The sequence below is a fragment of the Drosophila ficusphila genome, unplaced genomic scaffold, assembly GCF_018152265.1.
Source record: "Drosophila ficusphila isolate 14025-0441.05 unplaced genomic scaffold, ASM1815226v1 contig_414, whole genome shotgun sequence".
Lineage (NCBI taxonomy): Eukaryota > Metazoa > Arthropoda > Insecta > Diptera > Drosophilidae > Drosophila > Drosophila ficusphila.
This window is the reverse complement of record NW_025064328.1, coordinates 12,680,644-12,708,298: the sequence shown is the minus strand read 5'-3', so window position 1 is coordinate 12,708,298 and position 27,655 is coordinate 12,680,644. Positions and strand designations below refer to the sequence as shown.

Sequence of the window (27,655 nt, the reverse complement as noted above, 5' to 3'; positions counted from 1 at the left end):
TTTTTAATTTAAAGCTAAAGATTTTAAGATTTTGTTAAACACTATTTAAATTGCATTGGTAAAAGTACCCTTGTAATTTATTCGATATAAAAACACAAATAAGATCATTGGCAACATATTTATCAGTTTTTAAATCTACATTTTAACTAATTATTATTATCTAATTGTGTAAGCAAACGTAAAACATTTTTTTTGTCTCCGAAGACTTAAAATTCCTTTTTAAAAGATATTTGTTGCTCGCGCAACAAACAATATTACGTCATAAGGAAAAGTTCAAGCACGTATTGGATCCAACCAAAACCCATTGTAATAACGTTGGAGGCACAGTCTTGACTTCTCTGCTTCCGAAGAGAGAAGTCTGGTGTTCCTAGAAGCGCAGCTCGTTTCTTAATATCCTTTCATAAACGGATAAAGTGAGCGGGGCATAAACGCCATCAGGTTGAGCGTAGAAGAGTTCATCCTCTATGAGCTCCGGATTGAATCCCTGCTGCTGCAGCTCCACTTTGCGCAGCTTGAAGGTGCCGGTCAGATCGATTCTGCGCAGGAATCTCAGGAACTGCGGTCTTGCATAGCTGGGCAGCGATTTGGCCAACTCCTCGCCCAGTTGGCTGACCTTTACCTCTCGAACTGGATCGTAGATGGCCGCCATTCCGGCTCTTCCCTCGGTGTGGGGAATGCTAACTCCATAAACGATGACATCCTTGTAGCCAGCCAGATTACTTAGCTGCGCTTCTACCTCGCTGGTGGACACGTTCTCACCCTTCCAGCGGAAAGTGTCGCCGGTGCGATCCTTGAAATACAGATAGCCCCGCTCATCGGCCACCAGCAGATCGCCCGAAATGAAGGCCATGTCGCCCTTGGAGAAGACATCGTGCACAACCTTCTTGGAGGAGGCCTTCTGGTCCACATAGCCGAGGAACTCCCGGCAGGGATTTCCCCTCACAATCTTTCCCACAAAGACGCCAGCTTCATCCTTCTCACATCTCTCGCAGAGTCCTTTGTCGTTCCTCAATGGCTCTCCCGTATGGGGATCCGCTTTAATAATCGAAATGGGATAGATCTGCGGCATGATGCGGGAAATAAAGCCGATGGCTCCCATGGTGCTATCGTTGTTCATGATATTCGCATTGCCCTCGGTGGCTCCGTAGAACTCGCCAACTTTTCTGATTCCAAAACGCTCCACGAACTGCGGCCAAATTTGTGGACGCAATCCATTGCCAAACACCATTCGCACTTGGTGATTGCGATCGGTTGGAGCAGGTGGAGTGGCCAGAATATAGCGGGCCATCTCCCCGATGTACTGGCCAACCTGGGTAAGTATTATGTACATTTTTTATAAAGAGTGTTTTGATCAAAAGGTTATTTATATTACCGTGCACTTGAATCGAGCGCAGTCCGAAAAATAACCAGATGCACTGAATTTCTTCCTGATGACCACCGTGGAACCAAAGAGCAGGGCTTGACCCATGCTCATCACTCCGCCAGCAGTGTGATATAAAGGCAAAGGTGTGTAGAAGACATCCTGATCCTTAAAACCCAGCGTGAAGTGGATGCCAGCAGCGATAAAGAAGTAACTAAAAAGGAAGGTACTATTTAAAGAGAAAATCTGTCGGAAGTAGATGAAATTTCTTACCGAGAATGAGTGATTACGGCTGCCTTGGGCAATCCCGTAGTTCCCGAAGTGTAGATGTACACCAACTTATCATGGTGATCCGCTCGAGCAGCACCTGCTGCCACTTTATCCTTGGCAGCCGTCTCCAGAAGACCATTTAACTGCTGGGCCAATCCTTGACTGAGTCCCTCTGATGCTACAATTTCCTGGTTACTTTCGTCATTAAACTGATATAGTCCTACGTGGGCAGGCAAATCCTTGGCAATATCCATCACAGCAGATCGAAAACTGGCTCCGTAAATGAGAGCTGTACATTGACCAACTGTAATGCTGTGCTGCAGAGATGCTCCTCTGAGATTGGTGTTTATCAGTGGTGTGATAACCCCAATCTTGGACAGACCCAGCCAGGTGGCCACGAATTCGGGGCGATTCTCCAGCAGCAGACCCACCACATCTCCCTTTTTGTAGCCATGGCTGTGGAACACATTGGCCACTCGATTTGCGTGCTCGTTCACCTGCCGGTAAGTCCACTGCTGGGATTCGCTGACGATGGCCAACTTATCCGGCTGACGGGCAACATTTGCTTCGAAAATGTCTCCTATGTTTACGTTTTTCCGCTCCTGCCGTTTTATGAACAATAAAACACGGATGTAGGCAAAGAGAGCACTAGAAAATAAATTAGATTTTATTAAAATGCTTATATTTCTTTAGTAACTTTTTGTTCAACTTACACAGTATCGCGTGGAGTGGTGACCGCTGCTATATAGAACCATCGCCAACCAGGACGCACCAGCAATAAGGCTATTATGCTGGCATATAGAGAGGCCACTCCATACCAAGGTCCATGGTAATAAAAGATTAAACCTGTAACAGCGCTTAAGGCGGGTGTTAAAATCCATTGAATATTACGTCGAAAGTTGGTTTTCTTTGGTGGTTTCAAAACTTCCGGTGCTTCTATGGAGATAGTCACCTAGAAAAAATAAAAAAAAAGTACACTACTAAAGAACTTTAAAGGAAAATAGAAAAAAATTATATATGGTTACAATCGAGAACTTTCATGGCATCACTCATACGCCGCGTAAGCCCAACCGAAACGGGTGTTACACAATAATAACTAGAATAACCCTTATATCTGACCCCCCTAATAAAGTGTATTCAAAGCTTTTCCTGATCTTCAGCTAATTGCTTGTTGTTTAATTTGCACTCAAGCGACAGCTACCCCATAACTTATTCCGCATCAATCATTTAGCACTTTATTTAAGCAATTTGCAAACAAACAACCAAAAAAAAAACATAGAAAAGTAAACACAAAATATAGAGTGGAACAAGAGCTAATGGCCGAATCGATGGGCATTGCGACCCGACGAATACTCGCGGAAGTGCATCAAAGCCTTCTTCTCGGCATCGGAGGCCAATCGGTTCGACAATCGGATCAGAACACAAATGGTGAGCGCCGAGACCAGTCCCAGCATAAAGAAGGCGATCTATTATACGGGTTTGATATTCAATAAGAAATAATGCTTGGGGGACTCCCGGTTTACCTTGTGCCAAATGGTCAGTCGATGCTGGGTGACGATCTGACCGCCGCCTTCCACCAACGGATCACTGTCGGTGCCCGTCATCATGTTAATAGAAGGCAAATCTTTGCTCAACTATTTTGACCCTTGGCGCTTCAATGGCTCAGCCGTCTATCTGTTTGATTTGGTCGTTTTTTTATTTGACTGACAGTTAGTTCGGGGAAGTATTGTAACATTGAATTTAGGGAAGGTGTGTAACTACAAATTGATACGATTTTAAAGGCTTCCCTAAAAAAAGTATGATAATTTATATCTTATATCACTTTATAATTTATTTCTTGTTTATATTAATCTACTTCCTGACACCCATTCAACTATGCTCCTCTAAGGCATTAAGTGCATTAAAACAAGTTCATTTTTTGCATTTAACTTCCCAAAAGTCGTTTATTTAACAGCCTTCATTAACAAACAATTCAAGTCACCCTGATCTTGACTTTCAAATGGTTTCGCACCGACTCAATAAAAAGACCTAGTTAAGGTTGCAATAATCTTTTATATAAAACCAGATTATAGAGTAAGCTTCATCCGAACAGATGACCGATCGCATAATACTCGAGACCCAGACCTAGTCCCGGTTGAAATCCACAGACCAAAAGTAAACTGGTTTCGGTTTTTTCTGTGCGGTTTCTGATGGCAACGTGAGTTTTATTTTGTTGTCAGATAAGGTTTGGCTCGGTGACGAGGGGGAGGTCGAGTTGGGACCCACCAAGTGAAAACAACAAAGCGAATCAAGCGCGAAAACCGAAAATATGTATGTTAACCACATTCGTGCCAGTTGATGGGTATATATATTATTTACCTGTTGGGGGTTCAAGGCCGTCGAACTTGGGGCACCGGCAGCTCCATCATCCGTAGTATTGGCACCACCTGTAGCAGCACCACCATCAGTCGAAACATCAGCGGTGCACATTGTATTTATTTTGAGCTTAACAGCACATTTACAGCGACTGCAAACCGATGTTGATTAACAGCTCGGCTCGATTTGGTCTTCAATTAACTCCGCCGCTTTAGGTGGTTTTTATTGTGATTTCTTGATGGTTACACCAAAAATAAAACCAGAAAATAATAAAAGATAAATAACTCTTCGTATAAAAATTACAATGCTTTTAAATATTATGTATGTGTTTTGATAAAAAGCTTATAATTTTTAAAACATTTTTTTTACCATCTTTTTGACAATACTAAAGGCTTTTATGTGATGCACTACATTTTGTGTCATCTGTCTATTTTTTCTGTGCACTTTCGAAGCGAAATTATGGGTAATTAGGCGACGTGCAGCAGTCGGAAGGGGCAAACAAAAAGAGAAAAGGCGAAAAAGCTAAAGAAAACCAGAGATAACGATGTGGGGAATTTGCAATTGTAGTGCACAAGTGACACCTGAAAAGATGGAGAAAAATTGCCTTTTTTGACGTGGTTTGAATGATGCTGCGTCGCTTTTCAGTTCAGCTGTGTGTGCCACAGTGTGTTTGTAAGCTCAAGGTGAGTTTTGGGGTCTGCTTCGGTTGTTTATGCGCGACGAATGGCAAAAGTTAAGTTGAGTGAAGCTCCAGGTGGCCCATAAAACCGCTAATGTATGGTAAACACTTTTAGTGAAAAAGACAATTAAAGTAAGTTTGTGTTGAGGAAGTTGGACTTCAATTATGTTGCCTGCATTTAAATAGGAAGTAGGCAGAAGTAACAGAATAAGCTTCAAATTGCTTAGCACTTTTTAATGCCAAATTATATTCCATTAACTCTCTTTGTTTGGAATAAATTGTTGGAAAAACAAAAATGTCTTGCTTTCGTATAAAAATAAATTTAATTGCTTAAAATGAAAAAAAACACGTTGAGTTGATTTACTTATATTCTTTTAAATACGAAACAACCTTTATTAAATGGGAAACTTAAATTAAACTGATGCGCGTGTGATGACAAATTAACTAGGAGCGCAGCAACTTTAAATTAACCACTTAAATTTGTATCTTTGCTGTTAACCTAATGACTCTTATGTCAAAAATAAATGTATATAAAATGTTTAACCAATTTCCCCTTAGTTTTTTTTCACTAATTTGCGAATGCAGAAACATGGCTTTTTCTCAGCCTGCGGCTGACTCAAAACTTAAATTCCAGTCCTCGTGTTGCAAATTATTTTTTTTACAAAATTTTGCTCATGCAAACATTTAGTGTTGTTGTTGTTATTGTTTCTACTTTGTGGTTTCTTTGTTTTTTTTTCTTGTGGCACACATTTGGATAAACACATAAGATCGGCAGAGATCATTAAGAGATGCGGATGTTGGCGACGCTTCATCACTTTCACTGAAATCTTCTTCTCCTTTCCTTTGTTAAATTTCTTTGCCTTTTGTGGGTCCCCACATCTCAAGCTCGGAATTTTCAGGGGATTAAGAGATACGAGATACGAGATGGGATGTGGGATGTGGGATGCGATTAAATTGTGGCTAAAATTGCTGTTCACTCTATTAACTTGATGGATATATTGCACGCACAGTCAGAAACGAAATAATCTTCGACTTGGAGCTGGTGTTTTAACATTCTGGCAAAGAATGTGGTAGAAAAACATGCAAAACTGTTGAATCTCTTTAAACTTTAAAGAACACTTATTAACAAGTTTTTATTGGTTATTTTTCATTTGCGTTGAGCTGTTATCTCGTTAATTTTAGGAGCAAAGCCCATGATTAAAATAAACGAAACCTGTAATTATTTTTTAAAAAGCCTTGGCACATTTGAATCTACTTCACAATTTAATTTTGCAGAATTTTAAACAGTATTTATATACACGTGGAAATTTGTTACGAACTTTTAACTAAAAACACACTTTTTACTATATTTTAAATTGATTTTTTTTTGGGATTTACTTTTTTCTCAAATGTTTTAAATATCAGGTGGGAGTTTAAGTCGGAGTTTAAGCCGGTCGCGTCTTTCGGCCAACAGCTTCGTTCATCAACTGCGCCCAAAAAGCTAACTGCTTCTGCAGCCGTCGCTGCCCAAGCTCTGCCGGCGTCGACGTCGACGTCGGTGGCAACAGGTCGCCGCCGCAAACACCGATACACACTGACACAAAAAGCCAAGCTTCGGGTCGAAGCTCTGTGTCTGAGCCAAGTTAACAATGTGCTGTCGGCTGGCTAAAATTGTCAGTTGCGATTCTGTTGTGTGTTTGCACGTGATTATGCCGCATGCAACATGTGTATTGTTTTATTTCCCTTGCCTCTTAAGCGAGTTTCCTTTGTGGCCATTAACATGTCAACAACCACGGAGCGTCAAGAATGTGGCTGCAATGGGGCAGTGGCGGGGAGGGGCAGCCAGAGGAGGGATTGGCGGAGTGGGTGGCGGTGGGAGAAGGCCGTGCGGAGTGCAGCGAGAATTTAATTCAAAACACGTGTCTCACTCTCTTCGTGGCTGTTGCCCTCTTCGGGCTTCTGTTTTGCGATTCTTTCCATCGCATTTCTTTCTATGCATGTGTGCACCGAAAAAAACAAAAACCATTAAACAAAATCGTTAAATTGATTATTTCTCAATTGCTCCTTGTCGACCCATCTATGGATTTAGCTAATTTTTTAATTGTCAATTGATTTGTTGATTTACTACACCAAAAAAACAAATATCAAAATAAAATTTGGATTAAACAAATATTTTTAAACTCTAATATCATGTGTGGTTTTAATGACTGCAATCATCTATATCAATTTGTTGCGAATTCAGATTAATTACAACAATTAAAGTCTCATTAGTATCTATTAAATATGGCTTGGTAGAAACAAATGTATCAAACAATATTTGATATTGTTGAGTAAATTATGAGTTTAGATACAAAAATGTCAAAACAAAATTATTTTTTCCAAATTTTAAATTTTTTCTAACTTCAAAAAAATTTTTATTATTATTATTATTCTGTTATATAGAAAGACATATACATTTCTTTTTGGTGTACCTACAAAGTACGTACATGTATTTTTGAACGAGCAATTGATGCGTTACCCCTTTGCCAACCTCTTACTCCACTCCGAATGTAAACTCCATAGCAAGAGCAGCGCAAACCGTTTATTAAATACAATTTTGCATGTTGATTTCTTTAGCTCAGATCGTTTGCCATGACTCGGCCAAATTGTTATAAACAGTCTGTGGACTGAGTAAGATAGATATTAAGAGTCAGCTAAACAGTTAGCTTAGAAGTAAGCTGGGGGGCTTGAATCAGGAAAACTGGGTCAATTGAATGTTGCCAAATAATTTTTGGTCCGTTGTAACAGAGGCTTTCAAATGATCCACAGTTGTGAGACACTTTTAACATTAGTTTACCATCACTAGAATAATTTATATCAATAACATATACATAGGTCATATAATTTGAATTTTATTTTAAATTGGTTTTTAGAATCTACCGCTTATAAGATAGGATAACAACTGACCTTAACCTTCTGTTAGTTCCAGTCTACTTACAAAAGCTGGAATCGATATTCACGAAGCTTTCATATTGTGAGCTCATATTACATCAAAGTAGAACTCACTTTACAAGATTCTCATTATTGTTAATAGTTCTACTCACGCAGGCACATGAACTCAAAGCTATTATAAGGCAATAATTGGCTAAGCTTTGACTCTGGGATAATAACAAGTTTATCACGATAAGTGAAAAGCGCCCCAGAGATCAGTTCATAGAGATAGAACTGGTCGGGTAATCGTGAAAATAATCACTTTGATCTCGCTAAGGGGTTAATAAGTGGTTTCTTCCAAGAGAATTAGAGAAATTTTAGGCCGCAATCAAATCAATAAACATGAAATTCTTGCAAACTTGCCATGTCCTTCATCTCGATCATAATTTTGTAGCAAATTCACTTACCTGTAAATCATAATTCACATCTGTCAACAGAAACTTTCACATGGCAATTCATGGACTCTTTCTGCTCTAACAATTTTTATAGTTCCTGCCAATCAACAGATCGTTCCACTCCCTTCGAACCGCCAAGATACCAATAATAACAAGGCTCCAAAGATATGCCCGACATTCAATGGTCGTTTTCACACATACCCAACCAGACATAAAGTGTCTGTGCAAAAAATGCAGTCGCACATATTCGGTTTATATATACTCCGCCTCTTTTATATATAGTTTGGAATATATTTCACCCTTCGGGGGCTTGCCCTTCGCCCTTCCCGTTTTCCCTGCTCTTCGGTACTTGAGAAGGAGGGAACTTGCCTGCTTTGCCGGCTTCTTGTGGATTTTGTCAAGTGGATTTTTGTCGAGTTTTTGAGATCATTAAAACAACATCGTTAGGGCGTCCATAATGAAGTACTAAAGAGGAACCCAAGAAGCAATCCCTCGAGAGTGCGACTAAGTCCCGAAATGGAGGAATTCAATTTCAAGGCGATGTTTTATGGCTCTAATGATTAGTTCTAGAGACGCACTGTCGCCTCTCTCGGTTGAGACTAACGCAAATCCAAGAAGATATATACTTTCTCATCCGACTTTATATGGCGTATTGTGTTACGCTTCGCTCCGCAGGATTGATGGATGCGACCGTGAAAAGCGCGGCGTGGAAAACTCTCGCTTCATCATCGACAGCGATGTTCATATCCATCAGCGGTGGCATGAATAATTTTTCGCCATTCAACCATTTACTTGGGGTATATTGGATTGGAGATTGAATAGAAATATAAGTTTTCAAGGACTATCAAGTAATATGATCTCCACAAAATTTATCTATTTTTGCTGAATATTTTTGTTCTCGTTAAGAAAAGAGAGATAAACTTAAGGATTTCTTTTTTTTTTTTAATTAAAGAGTTATTTGAGATCAAAGGCATTTTCAAATTATTTGGAATACCACTGTTCATTAAAATAAAATATTAAACACCCATTAAAGTTAAATTCTATTTTTGCAAGACCCAGAAATATAGTTAAATAATTATTAAAATTATGTAAAATCTTATTATTATATAACATTTTATGTAGGGTATATCCTTACTCGACTTTCTGCCTTCTAATTGATTTTTTGTGTTTGCCGCCATCGAATCTTGTTCTTCTTCGTCTATATGTAAGGCCGCCTTTGGGGACGCTCCCGCGCTGTCAGAAATTAATCTTTCCCTTTCGCCAGATGTTGCCTGCTGCCGGCTGCGGTTGGCCAAAGGGAAGCGCGGGGGCAAGACGAGATCTTGGCGCAAAGTGTCAAGCGTTTACATCAGAGATGATCGCGTTCCCAGAACAAGGAATTCACCATTTTGATTCTTTTGATTTCCCGTCTTCACTCTTTTGTTTTCCCTTTCGGGCCATAAGCAATTTTTCTTTTGCACACAGCCAAATGATATGTAGATTTGATTTTGTCAAATAATATGGATATTCAAAAGCAATATATTTTTTTATATTTAACTGGTTAAATTTATTTTTTACAAAGAAATTTATATTTTAAAACAAGTTATTAATACATTTTACATGTATAACATTTACATATGTGTATTTATATTTTATAATTTAAATCTATCTTTTGCTAATACAGAAAAAGTTTAACGCACGGCAGGTAGTCGGCAAACAAGTATTAGTTGTATCAAACAAAGGTTAAAAACCTTTTTATAATTATTTTTTAATGACCAGGTAACAATGTTAGTTGTAATATCTTTTACATCATTAGCTTTAATATTAATAGCCAATTATATTTGATGCTACGTGTCTCTAAAAATTGTTTGTCATTTTAATTGTTTGCCAGCTTTATTAAATAAATCTTTGATCTCTACGTATATCGGTTTAATCTTTGATCCCTATTTTCCCTCTGCAGTTGAGAAAGCGTTTTACTTACTTCCTGACTTTTAGGGATGCCGGTGGGGTGGGGGGAAGTCAACAGTTTTTGCCTGCCGGCCAAGTCACTAAAATGTTTTTATGTAAATAAACAAAAGTTTGGTTTGGTTTTTCCTCCCTTTGTTGTTGTTGCTGTTGCTTGGGATGTTCCTTTTTGGATGTCGACCGCCGTCGTTGTTGGGCTTTTTTATGGATTGTTTTTTGTTTATAGACAACTACAATCACGGGTGTGTATGTGTATGTGCGTTTGTGAGTTGCTTTTTATGTGCTGCGCAAAGGCATCTTCGGCTGAAAAAATATAAAAGCAAAATATTTATGCGACCGATGCGAGGCACAGCCTGTCCGTCAGACTGTCTCGATTTGGATCCCCGTTCAGGGGTGCCAACGGGGCGGATGAGTGAACGAGATGCCCATAGTAGCGATCGGTTTTCCGCTACCCCTTTTTTCACGCCTCCGAGCAATTACTTCGAGTCCAATACCCTGCGATTGCTACCGAAATATGTTGGCTATGGTGCGAAGATATAACGAGTAAGAGAAAGATGTACATTTTAAAACATTTTTGATTATACATTATTGATTATATCTACATATATTGCTTGGAGCGTGGTCTTAAATCTGAAAGTAAAATGCACTTTCCGAAACATAGCATTTTTTATATTTCTTAATAACAGACAATTAACATTAGTAAAGTAGCATAAGTACAATGTTAATATTGTCTAATAATTATAATATGAAAATGATTTGTGGCACCATGCATCCACCAATATAACAACTTTATATTCACGGTATATAGAAATGAGAAAGTTAACCATTTAAAAAAAGTGTAGAAGAGCAATTTTTAGTCGAATACCTTCAGCTAAAAATACTATTCACTTGTCTTTTTATGAACTTCCACACTCACACTAACAGCTAGGCCATAAACAAACATTTACGTACACATTAAAATGTATCTCGTAGATGCACATTCAGTACATTAGCTGGGCTTTTTGTTATTGTTGCTGATGGACAGATCGGCCGACTTCATCATCGGTGGCCATTAGTCAGCTGCCATACCCTCCTGCCCCCACAATACTTTCCCTCGGAGCTTCTATGAACTTTGATCGCTGATTGATTGGCAAAATGCACTCGAAAATGCTGGCAGCACCTCCATGAACGAACCTTCGTATATCGATGATTTTAATTACTTGAGCCGTTGAGCAGTTTGCATATTTCGTTGTTGGTGCAATCGTTGCGTGAACCAGATGTTTTCCCCAAGAATAGGGGTATCGAGAAGGGTCAGGGGAAAACATGCATGGGAGTAGAAATACGATTAAATGAGAAGGTAAAGGATGTGTAGAAAAATAATCCATGAAATAGAGATCAGAAGTTTCACATATAACTAAACAAACGGGAATGTTTAAAAAACCATCTAGTAAAATAAAAATCAAAAATTGCTTTACATTTTGTATACTTTATTAGTAAATTTTCCGCAGTTCGGATAACAGTCTAAACATTGCTAAATCTCAAATAATTAGCCTATTAATCATTCAGTCATTTGTAAGAACATTATTTAAATAAAAGTGATTTGCGTCAAGCTGTTTACATTAACATTTCTGCAAGGAATTTATTATTAATACCTAATAATACTTAATGTTATAAAAAGGATTGAAAATATTTTAAAAATTCAGTCTTGTTTATTTTTATATTACTTTGGGCATCTGTAATACACGGAAACCTTAGATCACTGTAATAATCCCCTTCATTGTTCTTCTTTTTTCTTGTAATCCCTATGAAACCAAGATTTCTACGCCCATGGATGCAGGACTGGGGCAGCCAGCTCCCACTGGCGATCAATCAGCGGGGCACAAATGAGTCTGCGAATGGGTCACAACAATGCATTGCGATCTCCAAGTGGGCAGCAAACGCTTCCGTTTTGTTTTTCTCTCGTCTGTCTGTCTGGCTTTACTTTGAAATCGGAAACGCTTCGTATAATTTTTGGACACACCGTTTTGACTTTAACATGGACACGGACACGGTCATCTGCTCGTCTGAGAATGGATACGGGAATTCAAAAGTGAATGGGAAACTGCAGCAGTACGCGGGTTGATCATATTTGAGATTTTTGCAAGGAATTCAATGGAATATTAAAAGTAGCTTTGATGAAACTCATTTATTTGTCTTAAGTTAATGGTAACAAAGAAGGCAATTGTTAGCATTTAAGGTTAAGAGAAGAGGTTATGAGAGGGAATTAAGTCTGTTCATAAAATTTGTTAAAGACTTGAAACATGTAGTTGTATTATCTTCTCATTATATTTATCCATTTCAGCAAATTTATTTATATTCAAGACCGCACCTTCACCAAATAATGATTTATTGATTTGTTATAAAATCATCGAACCAAATCTCCTGTCAATATTTTCTCTTCTAATGCACTTGAATTTTTCTTTGGCCCCAAACCCTAAATATTTTCCCCTCTGACAAAGGATGACGTGTCAACCATTCGAAAACTGAAGGGGAATGTTGCCTTTTCCACTGTATTAGTTTCAGTTACTGCAATTACAGAGTAGAATTTCCAAAGAACATTGTTTTAGTTCAGCCCCCCCGTAAGAAAAAAATATATATTGAGGGAACCACCTTGAATCTGAAGGATTCCAGAGGGGGAATAAAGTGAGTTGGGATTCATGGCTACCTAAAAATGGGAGACACAAAACTGTCAACGCCCCCTCTCCCCCTCCCCCAAAATTTCCAGGCTCTTCCTTTTTCGAGAGTATATAATTCGAGGGGTTTCTTAAAAAGTGCTGGAAGAGCGGCTCAAATGTCGAAGGATCATAAATCCTGTAGCTAAATTTAGAACGTGCGGAGGGTGGAAGGATGGGATCACGGCAGGACGAGTGAGATCCCTGCCAGGAGAAGGGCCATTGCCTCTTTATGTGTGATTTTAACTAACTTATTTTTCTTATTTTTTTTTCGCAAGGCCAATTCCCACACATGGTAATCAATGGCATGTGCTATGCGCCTAAGGACTGCAAATCTCGCTGCGCAGCGAAAAGGACCTCATGCCAGGGGACAAACCGATTTCCTATTATTTTCCCAACACATGTGTGGGCGAGCGACTCGGGTCGACTCGTAAATGAAATGAAAACAATGCCAGGATCTGTTCGGGTCCTTTGCCACGATTTTCCCTGCCCTCGCTGACTCTCTAAAGGAATAGGCGCCGCCAGTCCAAGGGATGCTTGATCTACGATATGTATTGGCCTCCGATATTCGGATTCATTCATCAGACATCCGAAAATGGGCGTTCTGGCAACCAATACTCGTATAAATCAATTGTTCTTGAACCCTGTCTCTTTCTACGCTCATGATTTCTCTCTCATTTATATGTAGTTTTCCGCCTTAATTAGATACGGAAATTCTTGGGAAATTCTGCGTTCGTTATACGACTATTGGCAGGAAAATAAAATGGTGATTCGGTTTATTGATTTGGGCGGCCAGCTAGAAATTCTCTTGATTAAATAAATATTTTAACAAACATGCGATAAAGCAACACGATGTTCTTCTAACAATTTATTTTACAAGATAAATAGTATATCAAGGAAGCTCTATTACCATTAAATTTGAATTTATTTTATTTAAATGAAGAATGCATTTTGCGATAGATGGCCAGAATAGAAATGCTTTAAAATTTAATATATTCATGTTTTTTATCAGCTAACTTTTAGGATAATAATTTCTTCTATTTTATCTTCCGTTTAAAGGGGAATATTCAGTCCATAGAATGAAATTAGTGTTAGGCTTGAAAATCTTATAAAGAAAAAATAAAATAAATTGGCAAACAAATAAATTAAAACTTGTTCGATGTGTGAAATGATCAAAATCAAAAGATAAATTGCGTTAAGTGTGTAATTTTTCTAAAACTTTCCTCATAAATTTTCTCAAGTATAAAGTTGCCTAATCTTTGATAATCTTCCTAATACTTTCTAACACTTCGGAAATGAGGACTCCCCAACCCCAAGAACGACAACCTGTCAACATGCATGCGATATGCCAATTTAAACAGATCCAAATACAAATCTAAATTTGTATCCACACAAATTGTGTGCAGATCTCTTAGAAGATCCAAAATAAGCAACGTACAATGTATTTAGAGCGGAGAGCACTTTCGAGCAACGAGAGCTGTCATTTAAAAAGCAATTAAGTCAACAACTATGAACGAGAGCGATCGGAGCGATTTCAGGCCTTTGATGAGGAGGAGTCCAGTTTTCCAGGCCCCAAGGCGGCGGCGGCGACTAAATTATCTGACTGAGCTAATTATGAGCATTTTAAGCACGCATTTTGGCGACACAAATACATTGCTCACTATATATTTGGTTGCCGTTGGGTATACTTTGTAAACAGTTTTTATGTTTTCGAACATAAATCAACCGGATGTGGATGTGTTGCTCCATCGCGGGACTCTGCCTGGTGTTCTTCCCATGAACACACCGAGTATCTATAGGATGCAATGTGTATCTCGCAGATACACACAGAACCATTGCGTCCGCCCGCCGTCCATCTGTCGTCGGAATGACGTTACGCTCTAAGTATGTCGACGTCGCTTCGATTGTCTCCGCTTTATAAGACAAAAAGCCCAAACTTGGGGACCGACCCCCCCAGCGAAGACATTTTCGCGCCCAATTTAGTGAAGGGGATGGAATCCCAGAAACCGCAGCAAAATGGAACGAACAGAGAGAGAAATACAATAATTAAATGCAAAATGGCGTTCGGTTTTTGTTCATCATGGCTTTTCTTTGTTTCTTGGCTTGTTTCGTTTTTACAATTAATTTAGTTTAGTTTAGACTATACAAATTAAATAGGCTTTAATCGTAGGCTTAGGCTTAGACATCTATATAATCGACACGTATATATGGAAAGAGTGACAGAGAATTGAAGAGTGAGAGCGGCCAGGGCTCTGGAATTCACACGATAGTTGCAGCTGGAAGCCCATCCTGGATCCTTGGCAGGCATATATATTCATTTAGTATATAGTCGCCCGATCCGTTGCTATGCCTTCTGGTGCTGGGCATCGCCCTCCATGCGCCACACCCCGAAAAGGTAGCTCAGCTTCTCGGGCGGGATGATAGGTGCTCCGTTCGCCTTCCGCAGGCACTTCAGATCGGCATCGGCTCCATTGGCAGCCGCACTCAATATGGAGCTGGCCGATCCGTAGGCCGAGGGCGATCCCTGGGCCTCCAACGCCTTCAGCAGGGAAATGTCGCTCGAGCTGAGCATGCGGCACAGGAAGTCGATGTATCTGTAAGTTAAAGAAAATTTGTCGATTAGTACTATATTAAAAGGAGTAATTAAAAAAGTAGGTAAATCCTCTAATGGAAGTTAGGAAAACATTTAGTGTAATATATACTCGTATATTTTGGGATTAAAATGTTTTCTAAATTGATAACGAAATAAAATTGGGCTATGTAAAAATGTTCCGTTCAGAAAATATTTATACTAAAAAAGGATAAACATAAGGCCCAAGCATAAACATAAGTTATTAACAAAATTGATTATATGATGGCCACGAAAATGATATTGGGATGTTATTGTCTTGGTTTAGATAGTCAAAAATAAACTTTTGGCATGGAAAATTAAACAATTTTTGTATAAATGCAAGAAAATGTTTAGACAGCAAACTTTATATTACCTTGTGGCCAGTTTGAGGGTCTGGATCTTGCTGAGCTTGTCGCTGGGCAGCGTGGGGATGATCTGCTGCAGGGACTTGAAGGCGTCGTTGAGGCTCTGGGTGCGCTGCCTCTCCCTCACATTGGCCATCACCCGCTGGTTGCTGAACTCGTCCGTCTCCTCCGACTTGCTGGGCTTCCGCTTCAGCCGGCGACGTGGCTTCCGGAAGGCCTTTCCGCCGGCATCCGAACCGTCCAGCAAGCTGCCGGCACTTCCGTCATCCGCCAAACAGGCGGGCGACATGACTCCTCCATTGAGATCGCTCACGGAACTCAGGGCATTGTGGCGGGCATACTCCATGTCGTCCCGATCCGAGCTGGAATAGGCACTGCCATTCAGGGGAATTGGCCGGCTCATAGCCCTCGAAACTCTGTCTATAGGCCGTTTGGAAGTGCATTTGGGAGTGAGTCTGTTGGTGTTGCTGCTGTTGCTGTTGCTGCTGCTGCTGCTGCGATTGTTGCTGGTTGTTGTAGAGGGGCAGGAAAACCTGAGTCTTGTGCTCGGGAAGATCTTCGTCGGGGAACTCAAAATGCGAGTGAGGCGAGGTGCAGGTGCTCTGGACTCCTGGACAAGATTGAGCCGATGCCACCTCATCCACGGTGGTGGGTAAGTAATCCACATAAATGTGTTGCTGCTGCTGTTGATGTTGCTGTTGCTGATGTTGCTGCTGCTGCTGCTGTTGGTGGTGGATAAGCTTCTTGTGTTCCGGCTGCATGGCCAGTGAACCTCCGGTCTGGCAATCGTAATCACCACTGCTCCTGGGCCTCTTGCCATGTTCATTCCACGAGGATCCTCCGTTGGTTTGGGGGTCAAATCCACTCGGATTGCTGCCGGAAACCGAGTTGTTGCTGCCGGTGTTGTTGTTGTTCAGCTCCAGGCTGGCACTCTGGGCACTCTGGTTGCTGCTGGTGCTGAGTACCTCGTTGCTGGGTATATTGTAGTCGTTGTCCTCCAGTTCCGTGATGCCATAGGCCGCATATTCCGATGGCAGTGGGGCATACTGAGGTTGCTGCTGGTTCTGCTGCTGCTGTTGTTGCTGGTGGAGATGTTGCTGCTGCTGCTGCTGGAGTTGGTAGCCGGATTGCATGTAGGCCTGTTGTTCCACCTGGATGAGCTTGATCACATTGTGCTGCAGCTCCATGATATTCGGCAGCGTGGGCTTGTAGCTAATGTCCAGCAGCACTTTTGGCGACACCGAGCGAGCGCTCATCATTTGGTGATCTTTCTATGTTTTCTAAAACACTTCTTGAGTTGAGATATATATATTTTTAAAGATATATATTGTTTTGGAACAATGTGTGTAGTTTCACGCCCGCGTTTTGTGAATCGATCTGCTTGCACGCACTGACGGAACGCAACTGACGCACGATCCTTCCGGCCATTGCTCAAATTGACATTTTGCGACTGCTCGACGGCCATTCGCTGCCGCCGCCCTATTGTTGTCCCGCTCGCGCGCTCGTACGGCCATCTCGCTCGCACCCAATGGCGGAAGCTGCGGCAGCAGGTATGTCGTCAGTGGCCGGCGGGGGATTTTGATATTCTCAAGCGGCAAGCAGCGGCTGCAAAAATTCTTCTTTCCGAACATTCAGAAATGAGAGCCTTGACTTCGGATCGAGCTCTGGATTTTTCATAGCCCTCTCTTGGGTTATTCTTTGGGTTTTCTCTCGATTTGGGAAAACGTCGGGAAATGGACGCTGGAAATCAAAACGTGGGATGTGCCGGGACTTATCGGCTATTTTTGATATGTTGTTACTTGTTGATCCGAAATGGGAGAATGCTTCGTTAATGTATGTATTTTTGTTATAAAATTTGATTGGGAATCGTTTTGGGAAAGAAATTTTTAAAGTAACAACTTTTTAAGCTGTAAAATTTAAGTACTTATAATTGCATTTTCAATTTACATAATTTCGTTCATATGGGTTAATACAAGACATTTTTAATTAAGAAATTGTATCTTAGAACTTTCGGGATGGGATGGCTTTGACATATTGTTTTATTTATTTTTTATATGATATTTTTGTGTATGTTAAGTTCGGTAGATTTAAATAATACAAAATAATTTGTTTACGACTTTCTTATGTAATTTAATATTTAAATAATATATTTAATAGCTACAAACTGCTCAATCAAATACTTATATTAAATTTAGTTTTTTCTGATTGAAAAGAGTACCAATCATCTATTTATGTTCGTGAAATTTAAGATTAGAGGTTCCTTGTGCTGCTGGAATTTCCCAGGAAACACGCCAAAATGTTTAGACGCTTGCCCATCAAAATCATTCCGTTATTATATAATAATCAGTTGCCAACTATCGTAAAGCATATAATCCTCAACCCTAAACAAGGGGAACTCCACAAAAAAGGTTTCATTATGCCTAATTAGTGAATTCCCACACACACGTACCGAGAAAATCGCAGCCGACAAACGCTCGGAGCTCCGAAAATCCAGAAAAATACGAGCGAAAAGTCAAATTTCCGGATATAATTATCTGCCTGCCTGCCGCGGACACCGAAAATACCCGATTAATGTTGAGCGCGAACTTCCGCTGGAAAAAACCGCTATCGCCGATCGTCGATCGCCGGCTTAGGTAATAGCAAAACCCCAGGAAAAGGAATTGTCGTCCCCTTAGAAAAACCACCAACAGGGTTTTGCCCTGTTCCAAGAGTACCTGGCCCTGCGGAGCTTGTAAGCAGTACCCAATATCATTTATGGCCTTAAATAATTATTGTTACATTTATAAAATCAATAAAGATTTTTGATAGAGTTAAATATTCAGATTAGGTAGTAAATAAAAATAAATCAAAATCACAAAAATAATCAAACTTTTATTTTTGTTTCTTTATACATTGATTTAAAGTAAAAATTAATTTAAGTATTTATAGCACAATAATTACGGTTCTTATTGGTTAAAAAATATATATATTTTGAATTTATATTTTTTATGCGCTTTTTTCAATTAACTAAACAGAACCTTGCCAACTTTTGGGATGAAAAATGAATATTTGTTTTAGGATAGTCACTTTCCATTAGTGCCTTAAAGTATACTTTAAAAATAAAAAAAATTGTAAGTTAAAATTTTAGGCCATGTGCATTTAACATTAAACAAAGCTAGTTTTTATAAATAACCAAAGGATAATGCAATTAACGATTTTATTTCTTTTTAAACAAATATTTCCCAATTTAAAACCTTGAGAAATTCTTCTCGTAGATGGCGCCACAGAGTAACGTAACAGAGATGTATATCCAACGTCTCAAAATGATCTTAATGTTCCCATTGGACACGCTGCAGTCACGTAGTTTATTGATTTCAATTCCGTTTACGAACCCAAATCAAACGAAAAAACCAAATGAGAGAGAAGCTGGAAAAGGTATTTTGCGTATTACTTTTTTTTTAGCGATGCTGCTTCTGTTTTTCATCTCTTGTCGTCTTTTTTCAGGCTTTGCGTGGTGCGATTGCCAAACGATTTTCAGGCCGGCCAACTTTCCATTTTGACAATGCTCTAATCCTGCCATCGCAAAAACCATGTGTGTGGCAGTGTGCGGAGCGTGAGAAGAAACTTTTGGTGCACGTAAATCTCGCTCGACAATCAATTAAAATTAAAATATTTTTTGCCTGCCGAGAGCGCAAGCGTTGTCTACATATTCGAATTGACTTTTGATGATGTATCACGATTTATTGTTACCAAAAATGGTCGTCAAAGCGCGTGGAAAAGTGGATCAGGTAGTCTGGCGACGTCTAACGGTTCGCTCTCTGGGATAAAAAGGGGCGGCGAGCGGTCTGTACTCAAACTCCCACAGCTTTTGATCTTACAGTCCAAACTCCATATGTTGCATTTGGCGAATGAATTTATTACACATTTTATAAGATTTAAGCATTGGCTTTAAAACTGCATTGTTTAAAGATATATTTCAACACTATTTAATCGTTGGGCTATATTATTATTTTTATTTGTGTAAATGTATATGATTTTCTTTTACAATTCACCGTTTATTCTCTAAAATATAGAAATTATAGTCTAGAAACAACAAACGTTAAATTAAAATCAATACAAATGCAAATTTAAAATGATTAAGTATGTTTATACAAAAATACAAGTAGCAAAAGTCTAGCATTTAATGTTTTCATTTGCTTTTTTTTAGTTCACAGTAAAAACCGAAAATGTCGAATAAAAAACACTTGGTTTACTGATTTAAGTAAAATAATATAGAACTCGTTTTAACGTATGTACACTTTTAGCAGTAAAGTTTTAAATTTATTTGTTATGTTTTTAACATTTTTGACAGTTTTAAGCCGAAAGTAATCTGATTTTAATTCTGCAAGTCGTAATTACTAACTGGACTTATCGAATTTCGACTGTGGTTAGCTAGGGAAAATCGTGTGCGATACAGCCTCTGAGATTAGAAGCAAAGCCGCTTGATGGAAACTGCGGCTGCTGTCAGCGAGTGCTCCAAAAAGTATCTTGTGTTCGTGTGTTAATTGTCCCCACTCACCTCACCCACCTACTCCTCCCGCACCCCCTCTCCCTTTTGTGGTTCGGTCAGTAGCCAATGAAATCGCTGGCGCCAAACACCTACACTTTGAGCTTGTCAAGCGGCTGTCCGCGTGTGTGTGTGCTGAATGTTAATTAACAGCACACAAGCACACATACCTACTCAAATGGCAAAAAAGCGCTCGCTAGCACACACACGTGCGCGTTTGGGTGGGGGCTCTCACACACACTGGCGAACGAATGTTGGCCACCCAATAATATAAGCGCCAACTTGTCATTTTAGCCTAGCTCCACCTTAACTAAACAAACAAACAAAGTGGTGCACACACACAAACACACACACAGCGCACGTCAACAAATGCGTGTTGGGGGTGTGGTGAGTTCGGGGCGGCAAAGCTCACCACGCTTTGGGGAGCCAAAGTTGGCGGTTGAAATTCGAAGAGCTCAGAGCAAGTTTGCTCCGCGCCGCGTTCAAACGTGCTCCGGTGGGCAACGCTTCCTTTTACTTTTTAATTTGAAATGTAAATTCAGTTATTTCACCCAAAAAAAACAAAACCAAAACAAGAATGATAATAAAAGGAATAATAAATAATAAAGATATAAACAACAGTTAGTTGGCTGATGTTCACTGCGTTCCATTTCGTTTCGTTCCGTTGCGCTTTTCAACCGGCGTTTTTGCGCATGCGTGCGTGCGTGCACTGCGTGCTGCATTTTGGTGTGTGTGTTGGTGCGACGCTTTAAATGGCGTTTTAAGTGAAATTAAAATGACGGATGTGCTGTAATTTGCACACTCACGCTCGCTCGCTCGATAAATACAACAACATCAACAACGGCGACAACAACAGCAACAAAGTATAAAACCAAGAATCAAGAGGAATAAATAATAAATAACAACACACGCTGTTTGGTGGCCGGGGCGTTGTATTTGTAGCATGTGCCTTAGTTGATCGAATTAAGTGCGAGTTTTATAGCGCCCGCGGGACCGGGAACTGCAATTGACTGCCAGCCGACTGGGCAACCGGAAATGCAAGCCCCACAACAGCAAAAGCAACAAAAAAATAACAAAAACAACAACAAAAACAACAGCAAGTGTAACACCCCCGCCCAGGAAACAGCGGCAATAAGTGCTAATAAGTGAGCCACAGACTATAACTAAAACCGGATGCAGGGCCACTAGTAATTGCCAATTTTAGTTATCTCTTCGCCTCTTTTTTTCTTTTCGTTCAATTGGAAAAATCTGTTGGTTTTGTGTGCCTTAGTTTTTTTTTTAGTCATGCTTAGGCGACTCATAATATATTTGCCTAAGTAACTTCGTCACGCACTGCGCATCCCTCGATTTTCTGGCTGCATTCGTTCCCCCCTCAAAATGCGGCTTTTGCTTCTGCAACGGTGGCCCCCCTCCCACCAAAGGGTCGCCTCCCGCCACCGAAACGCAAGTTAAAGCCATAAACAAGCTAAGCTAAGAAAAAAAAACAGCAACACAAAAAGATAAAGAAGCACAACAACAACAAAAAATAAAGGGGTAACGAAAAAAACTCAAGGTGCGTTGCACTCGTTTTGTCATTGATTCCGCGGATGCGAAATAGCATGCGGCAGTTGCAAGAAAAGAAACACAGGCAACAGCTGCTGCGACAAAAGCCAGGCCAAAAGCAAAAGCCAAAACCAAAACAGCGATTATTTCAAGCATCCGCCTCCACTTTCCCAACCCTCCTTGCAAAAAAAACCCTTGCTGCCTGTCTTTTGTAACGTGGCCAGAACGTTGCCGGGCAATTATTATTTTGTAAGACGTTTTACAATTTAATGGTTTTCATGGTAAGTACAACGACGGCGACGCCAACGCCATATGCCATGTGCCCCCCCTCTTTCCTTCTTCTTCCTTCTTGGCCACCTCTTCTGACCCTGTCAGCTGAAAGTTTGTTTTGGTGACTCCCGAGGGTTACCGGGTCAGGGGTTCAGGAGGGGTCAAGAGGGGAACTGACACCAACCTGTTGCCTTAAAAATGGGGAGAGAAACGCGACTAATTCCCTGTTTCTGCTTCTCTTTGCAGAATGGACTTGGATCCGACCCTCTGTCAGCAAAGGAGGTGAGTTTGCGGATTATCTTAGATCGTAGTGATATGAACGGGGTAAAATAATAAAGTAGTGTGAATCGAAAAACTAATTATGATTTACTGTGTTTTTTACAAGATTTATATCTTAAAGTAGTCCCACACAATTGAACAGATTGGCGAAAAAATTTTAAATTTGAAACTTTTCAACAAGTTTGCTTTTCTAAAACAAACGGATACACTCTTCTGACTTTACTCAAACTTTATGACAACAAGGATAGTAATGATTATTAATGATATTTTTAACTAATTATAAAATAAAATAATAAAAAAGAAGGAGGATACGAATTAGATAATTGGATTACTTTTCTTAATGGTTATGTCTATTGTAGGTAACTTGGAATTCAAATCAGTGAAGATCTTTCTTATTTGTTTAATAAGCCAACAAGATTTATACCATAAAATAAAAGCCTTGCTTAATTTTAATTACCTCTACACGCAGGCAATTTTGCTGCCATCTTTGCTGTCCTTAAGTAATTGTTATTGGTGGTCATTTGTCTTCAATATCAGTTAAAACTAACTCATTAAGGCCCATAAGTTTCATGAGCTGCAATTACCGCCCAAAAAAAAAACCTCTATCAATTAGGCCCGCGCCGAGTGAAATATTTTCATGTTAGCGATACACTTCTGGCCATTCGAAATGACAATTGCGAAGGAATTCCCAGTGGGCCAATTCGTTTGGCTGCCCCATAAAACCCATCCCATGCCATTCGTCCGCCTCAAAGGCAAAAGCCGTCACTCAACGGAGCGGTAGCAGCAGAAAACCACATACCAAGCGTAAGACAATCCATAAAATTGAGTTCCAGTGGGTCCACCGGCGGGGAGGGGAAGTGAGGAGGAGGGGAATGTAGAGGGAAAAATCGGAGCCAACTAATGTCCCGGCCATCATTCTATCAATTGCGGCGCCTATGAGAAATTTCAGCACGTCCCAACACAAATTAGCAGATCGGAGGCTGCAGCGTCCCATAACAATATCATAAAGAAGCGGTTGAAGGGGAAGGTGAAGTAGAGGGGAGAGGAAATCTATATAACAATAAATCAGCGCGGGCAATTAGAGGGAAAAGCAAACGGAGGCTAAGAAATATAAATATAAATACCTTCGGACAGGGGAACCAACATCACTCGCATATCAATTGCAATCTCCAGCGTCGATCACCGTTCCCCCATCTCGATTTCGATTTCAATCTCGATCTCGATCTGGATCTGGATCTGGGTCTGAATCTCAAGCCAGATTTCGATCTCCTGCCGGCCAATGAAGTTGTTGTCACAATGTTGTGGGCCACGAAGCGGGCAAAAAAAGGCCAAAAAGCCAGAGAGACGTCGCAATTGGCCCCGCGGCTGCCATTCGACACAATCGAAGACAAACTATCTAATCTAATGCTGGCAATGAGCATTTGTTTGTATAAATAACTGCATGGCAGTAAGCGGCGACAGCGGTAAACAACTGCTCAAATCGCGTGGCCAAGTTCTGGGTTCTCCAGTTTCCCCTCTAAAATCCCCCTCTTGAAACCCCCTCCTCTCCTCATCCAACATCATCTTTTCGCCCACTCGCCAATGACATTTTTTCATAATTTGCGCTACAAGCCTGACAATTGTCGTTGTTTTGCCCACTGGGCACATATTCTGCATCCATGGATCTTGGCTTCGTTGTTCGACGTCTTGGTTTCTGGTTGTTGGTTGTTGTTGGTGTCGCTGGCGTTGTTCGCGACCGTGTTGTTGGCATCAGGCTGGATGACTACCCTGCAAGTGGATTAGGGTTAACCAAGTTGACTGGTCAAGAAGAAAACTTGAATGGTTTATTCCATGAAAAGGAGGAAAAGTTAAATAGATGAGGAGGTAATTAGTGTAACTTTTTAGTAAATTTTAGTTTGTTGTATGAACTCTTAACTCTTATATGTTAAACGAAACTGAAGGCTTACATAATTAATTAAAAACGAAAAGTGAAAAAATATATAAAAAATTTAAGCAGGAAAAAATAAGTAAATAATTTAGTGGGATTAACGACTTTTTGCTTCCACTAATTACCATTAACTAAATGCTTTCATACTTTTGCTTTTAAATTATTAAGCATTTTTCAAATAGTAAAAATAAATAAAAGTAATTTATTAAAAGTCTTTCCTTTTTTTTAACAAAAATAATGCCATAACCTTAAACTCTTTGCTAAAATGATCATACGATACACTTATTGCTAATTAGGGGTTATAATTTAATCATTCGCTTGGATCTTTAAACCTTTTCTTAACCCTCTGTATGGTAACTCGTGGTCCGGAACACCCTTTAAATATATTTTAAGCCTCGTTTAAATAATATTGCAGAGTGTTGGCTTCCACCCCTCCCCTCCCCCTCGCAAAAATGCATATGCAGTGCCAAATTAAAATTTATCCATTTTATGGCGCTGCGGGCAGCTCATAACTGTTTCTTTGTTATTTTCGCGGCGATTTTTTGTTGGTTTATTATTTTTTTTGGTTTTTATTGCCGTTAGTTTATTGGCTAAAGATTTCGTAAGCGCATGAAATGCGCAACAATTGTGGTTTTTCGGTTTCTTCCCACTTATCTGGCCCGATCTCCCATATGGAGTAAGAAAGATATCGACGGAAGTCATTTGCGGTTGTTCCAGGTAGATGAATTCAATAAGCAAACAGCTCCCAAACACGCACACTCCACTTTCCTCGAGACTTCTTCTCCTTTTTTTTTTTGAAACCCCCCCCATGGACAAAGTTCTTTGGCCGTTCAACACTTTCGCCCATCAACAACATTTTGTCAAACTTGATTAGCCAAAGTAGCGCTTATGACTCTATTGTTCGACTGCATATATAATAAGTCGTATAAATAAGCCGCCCGCCGATAAACAATATTGATGACGATGCTGATAAACTTTAATTTCTTCTCGATCCACAGGCAGAGGGCCCTCCGGTTCAGGTTGAACCAGTTGATTTGAGCTTGCGTTCGCCGCGCGGTAAGTTGCTAATTATACGCTATCTTAGTTGACTCAACCTGAACTCATATGCTGACCGGGCCGAAAGCAATTAATCAATGAAATGGCCGCCACAAGTTGATCACTTGAAAAAAGCAGGTCACCGCCAGAGAGAGAATATCGAACGTCTAGAAAAAATGGGGTACAAAACCAATTTGCATTTCTTGTCTAATGAAGTTAAACTCATTTTGGGCATTAAGTGCTTAAAATTTATTTTCGGAATGTCTACGGTGGGTGGAGTGAAAGGTAAAAATAGAAAACTAACGTTGGGTATTAAACAAATTTGTTGAGATTATTAAGGATTATTATTAACATGTACAATTAAAAAATAAATATTTGGAATTTGTACAACCTTATCTGGAAAACAAGAATAATATCTTTAATATCTTAATAGCTTTAATAGTTCAAAGGAAATTTAATAGATTTATATGGGGTGCTCATAGTATAAGATAAAAAAATAAATAACCAATTTCTTGAATCCTAATTAATATTAATAAATATTCAAATTAGAAAACCGCCCAACAAAATTCGAAATTCCCAAGTCTTAATCTGTGGAATTCAATCAGATCATAAAAGATATTCCCGATCGGCAACAAATGATGAACAAACAATCTATTCGATAAGTAAAAGCGCAGCTCGTTGGGAACAATACGGAGATCTATGCTGAAGATAACTATCAGCATTTATATCAACCTGAGATCACACTCCTCCCATAAAAGCCGAACATTAAATTCCTTAGATCTTGCCCCACACTTCTCCCCCGTGGATTGGATGCCGAGATTATCCGCAGACAAGTTCAAACAAAAGGGGAGACAAAACGTTAGTCATTGCCTAATGCTCATCAGGCGGAGCCATTCATACGTGAAAAACGCCTGATGAGTATCGCCGTGCGATCATCAGCAGATCGGTTGTGGGCCCATTAACTTCATGCTGATTCCGCAGCGAGTATCGCTCTATATCCGACGCCCAGGAACCTGACCCAAAACAAGTGGCTCTGGATTGGGCATGGGGATGGGGTTTTGGATGAGAATGGGCATGGGGTTAGGGATGGGGATTCCGGCATGTTGGTTTACCCACTTGACCGATCGAGCGATCGACCCACCAGCGAACCACCAACTGTTTGACCATTTGACCTTTGCCAGCCTTTCTCTTTGCCCCAAACATGAGTGTGTGTGTGTTTGTGTGTGTGTGAAGTTAACAGCAACGCCCCGAAAAAACTGAAAAAGCCACAAAAAAGTTGACTAGATAAATAGATGGTTAGTTATACGGCCATCTACTCGAAGTTTCAGCTCCCCAGCCGTAGGGTGCCCAGCGGTACACCTAATTTAATTAAGAAGCCAGAGAGCTTACCTTAAATGGCTATACAGTAAGATTAACAGCTAAAAACCTGAGCGCTGCTCCGTTCATTAAAGCCAAACTTAGAGCTGAAGCCAAAAGCCAGAGTTAAAGAAAAAAAAGCTGTTGTCTCGCCGCGCATATTAATCAATTAGGCATGATATTAGTGAGGGCATCATTAATTTTGTCAATGCGCTCACCTGGCCACAAAAGCTATTTGAGAAGCGCATAGAGAGGCGGCGACGGCAATCTCTCATGCTAATGGTTTATGGCGTGCTACCAAAGTATCCATAGATCCACCGATCCAACCGATCCACCGATCCAACCAATTCACCGATCCACAGATCCGTGGCGAATGTGTTAAATAGCGTTAAAATTTGTAAAACAAACGGCACATAATGGTCCGGGTTAATTTCCAACCTTAACGGTCATCGCAACGAAAACTAAACCTAAAGCCACCATGCCACCCGAGCTGAGATTTTTTCTTTTTCGACATACATAAATTATGGGTTTTAAATAATTATGCAATTAGCCAGCTAGGCGATAGATAGCCTCAAATTGCCAATGAATGGAGGGCAAAAGCGAAATGGCCCGAAGAACGGCGAAGAGACAGTGCCAAATTCCCACCAACTCTAATTGCAGTTTTCCCCCTCTTGGAAGGAAGGAAAGGCAAAGGAGGTGAGAGCTGGATGGCTGGTTGGCTGGGAATCCACGGCAACTGCAACTACAACTTGATTTATTTAAGCTACCCAAACAGCCCATAAATAAAGCTGTTGAACTAGCCACCAAGCGCGGAGGTGGAGCAAAGGGAGCCGGCAGAAGGGTGGAGCACCCGAAAGATCGTCCAGGAGAGTCTCCTCTCAGCCTGGGACATCCACAGTGCCTTACCCAAAAAAAAATCCAAGAAAAAAAGAAAATAAAAACCCAGCACAAGATCGTACAATCCCACACCAACACGGAGCCACTGCCGCACCACCGAAAACCACCGAACGATCGGCCTCTCGCCACTCAGGGGCATAGGCTTTCCAGGTTAAGTAGATGCGGCGACACGCGGGTCGATCCGGCGAGCGAACGACCTTAAGACG

General features: G+C 40.2%; 3 protein-coding genes across 5 annotated transcripts in view; 1 reads left to right on the top strand and 2 right to left on the bottom strand.

Moving 5' to 3' along the window:
* Positions 1-99: 99 nt before the first annotated feature.
* On the bottom strand, positions 100-6,120 carry LOC108096880 (long-chain fatty acid transport protein 1-like). Of its 3 annotated transcripts, XM_017198818.1 has the most exons (6): positions 6,042-6,120; positions 3,989-4,219; positions 2,344-2,582; positions 1,634-2,278; positions 1,373-1,574; positions 100-1,309 (listed from the first exon to the last, which is right to left on the bottom strand). In XM_017198818.1, exons 2-6 carry the CDS (start codon positions 4,097-4,099, stop codon positions 368-370), a joined length of 2,139 nt encoding a protein of 712 aa, XP_017054307.1. In that variant the 5' UTR covers positions 4,100-4,219; positions 6,042-6,120; the 3' UTR covers positions 100-367. The 3 variants fall into 3 exon arrangements, with proteins under 3 accessions (XP_017054307.1, XP_017054308.1, XP_017054310.1); XM_017198819.2 differs by lacking the exons at positions 3,989-4,219; positions 6,042-6,120 and adding an exon at positions 3,154-3,361; XM_017198821.2 differs by lacking the exons at positions 100-1,309; positions 1,373-1,574; positions 1,634-2,278; ... (1 more) ...; positions 3,989-4,219; positions 6,042-6,120 and adding exons at positions 2,810-3,096; positions 3,154-3,361.
* Positions 6,121-14,728: 8,608 nt separating this feature from the next.
* On the bottom strand, positions 14,729-17,008 carry LOC108096548 (protein twist). The gene is given in 3 exon segments (XM_017198237.2): positions 14,729-15,236; positions 15,627-16,003; positions 16,005-17,008. Coding segments are annotated over 3 exon segments (1,500 nt in total). The 5' UTR covers positions 16,878-17,008; the 3' UTR covers positions 14,729-14,986.
* A 3,617-nt stretch (positions 17,009-20,625) lies between these two features.
* Positions 20,626-27,655, top strand: part of LOC108096875 (Krueppel-like factor luna) — a 39,069-nt gene continuing 32,039 nt past the window's right edge. Inside the window, exons 1-3 of the mRNA XM_017198808.2 lie at positions 20,626-21,966; positions 22,202-22,237; positions 25,160-25,217. Of these exons, the coding sequence (XP_017054297.1) occupies positions 21,955-21,966; positions 22,202-22,237; positions 25,160-25,217 (106 nt within the window). The 5' untranslated portion in view covers positions 20,626-21,954. The remainder of the gene's footprint in view (positions 21,967-22,201; positions 22,238-25,159; positions 25,218-27,655) is intronic.

Coding starts and splice junctions, on each gene's coding strand:
- LOC108096880 (XM_017198818.1), bottom strand. CDS start 4,099: ATGTGCACCGCTGATGTTTCGACTGATGGTGGTGCTGCTACAGGTGGT. Junction 1,575..1,633: donor GCCGTAATCACTCATTCTCG/GTAAGAAATTTC, acceptor CTTCCTTTTTAG/TTACTTCTTTATCGCTGCTG. Junction 1,310..1,372: donor GCGCTCGATTCAAGTGCACG/GTAATATAAATA, acceptor ATACTTACCCAG/GTTGGCCAGTACATCGGGGA.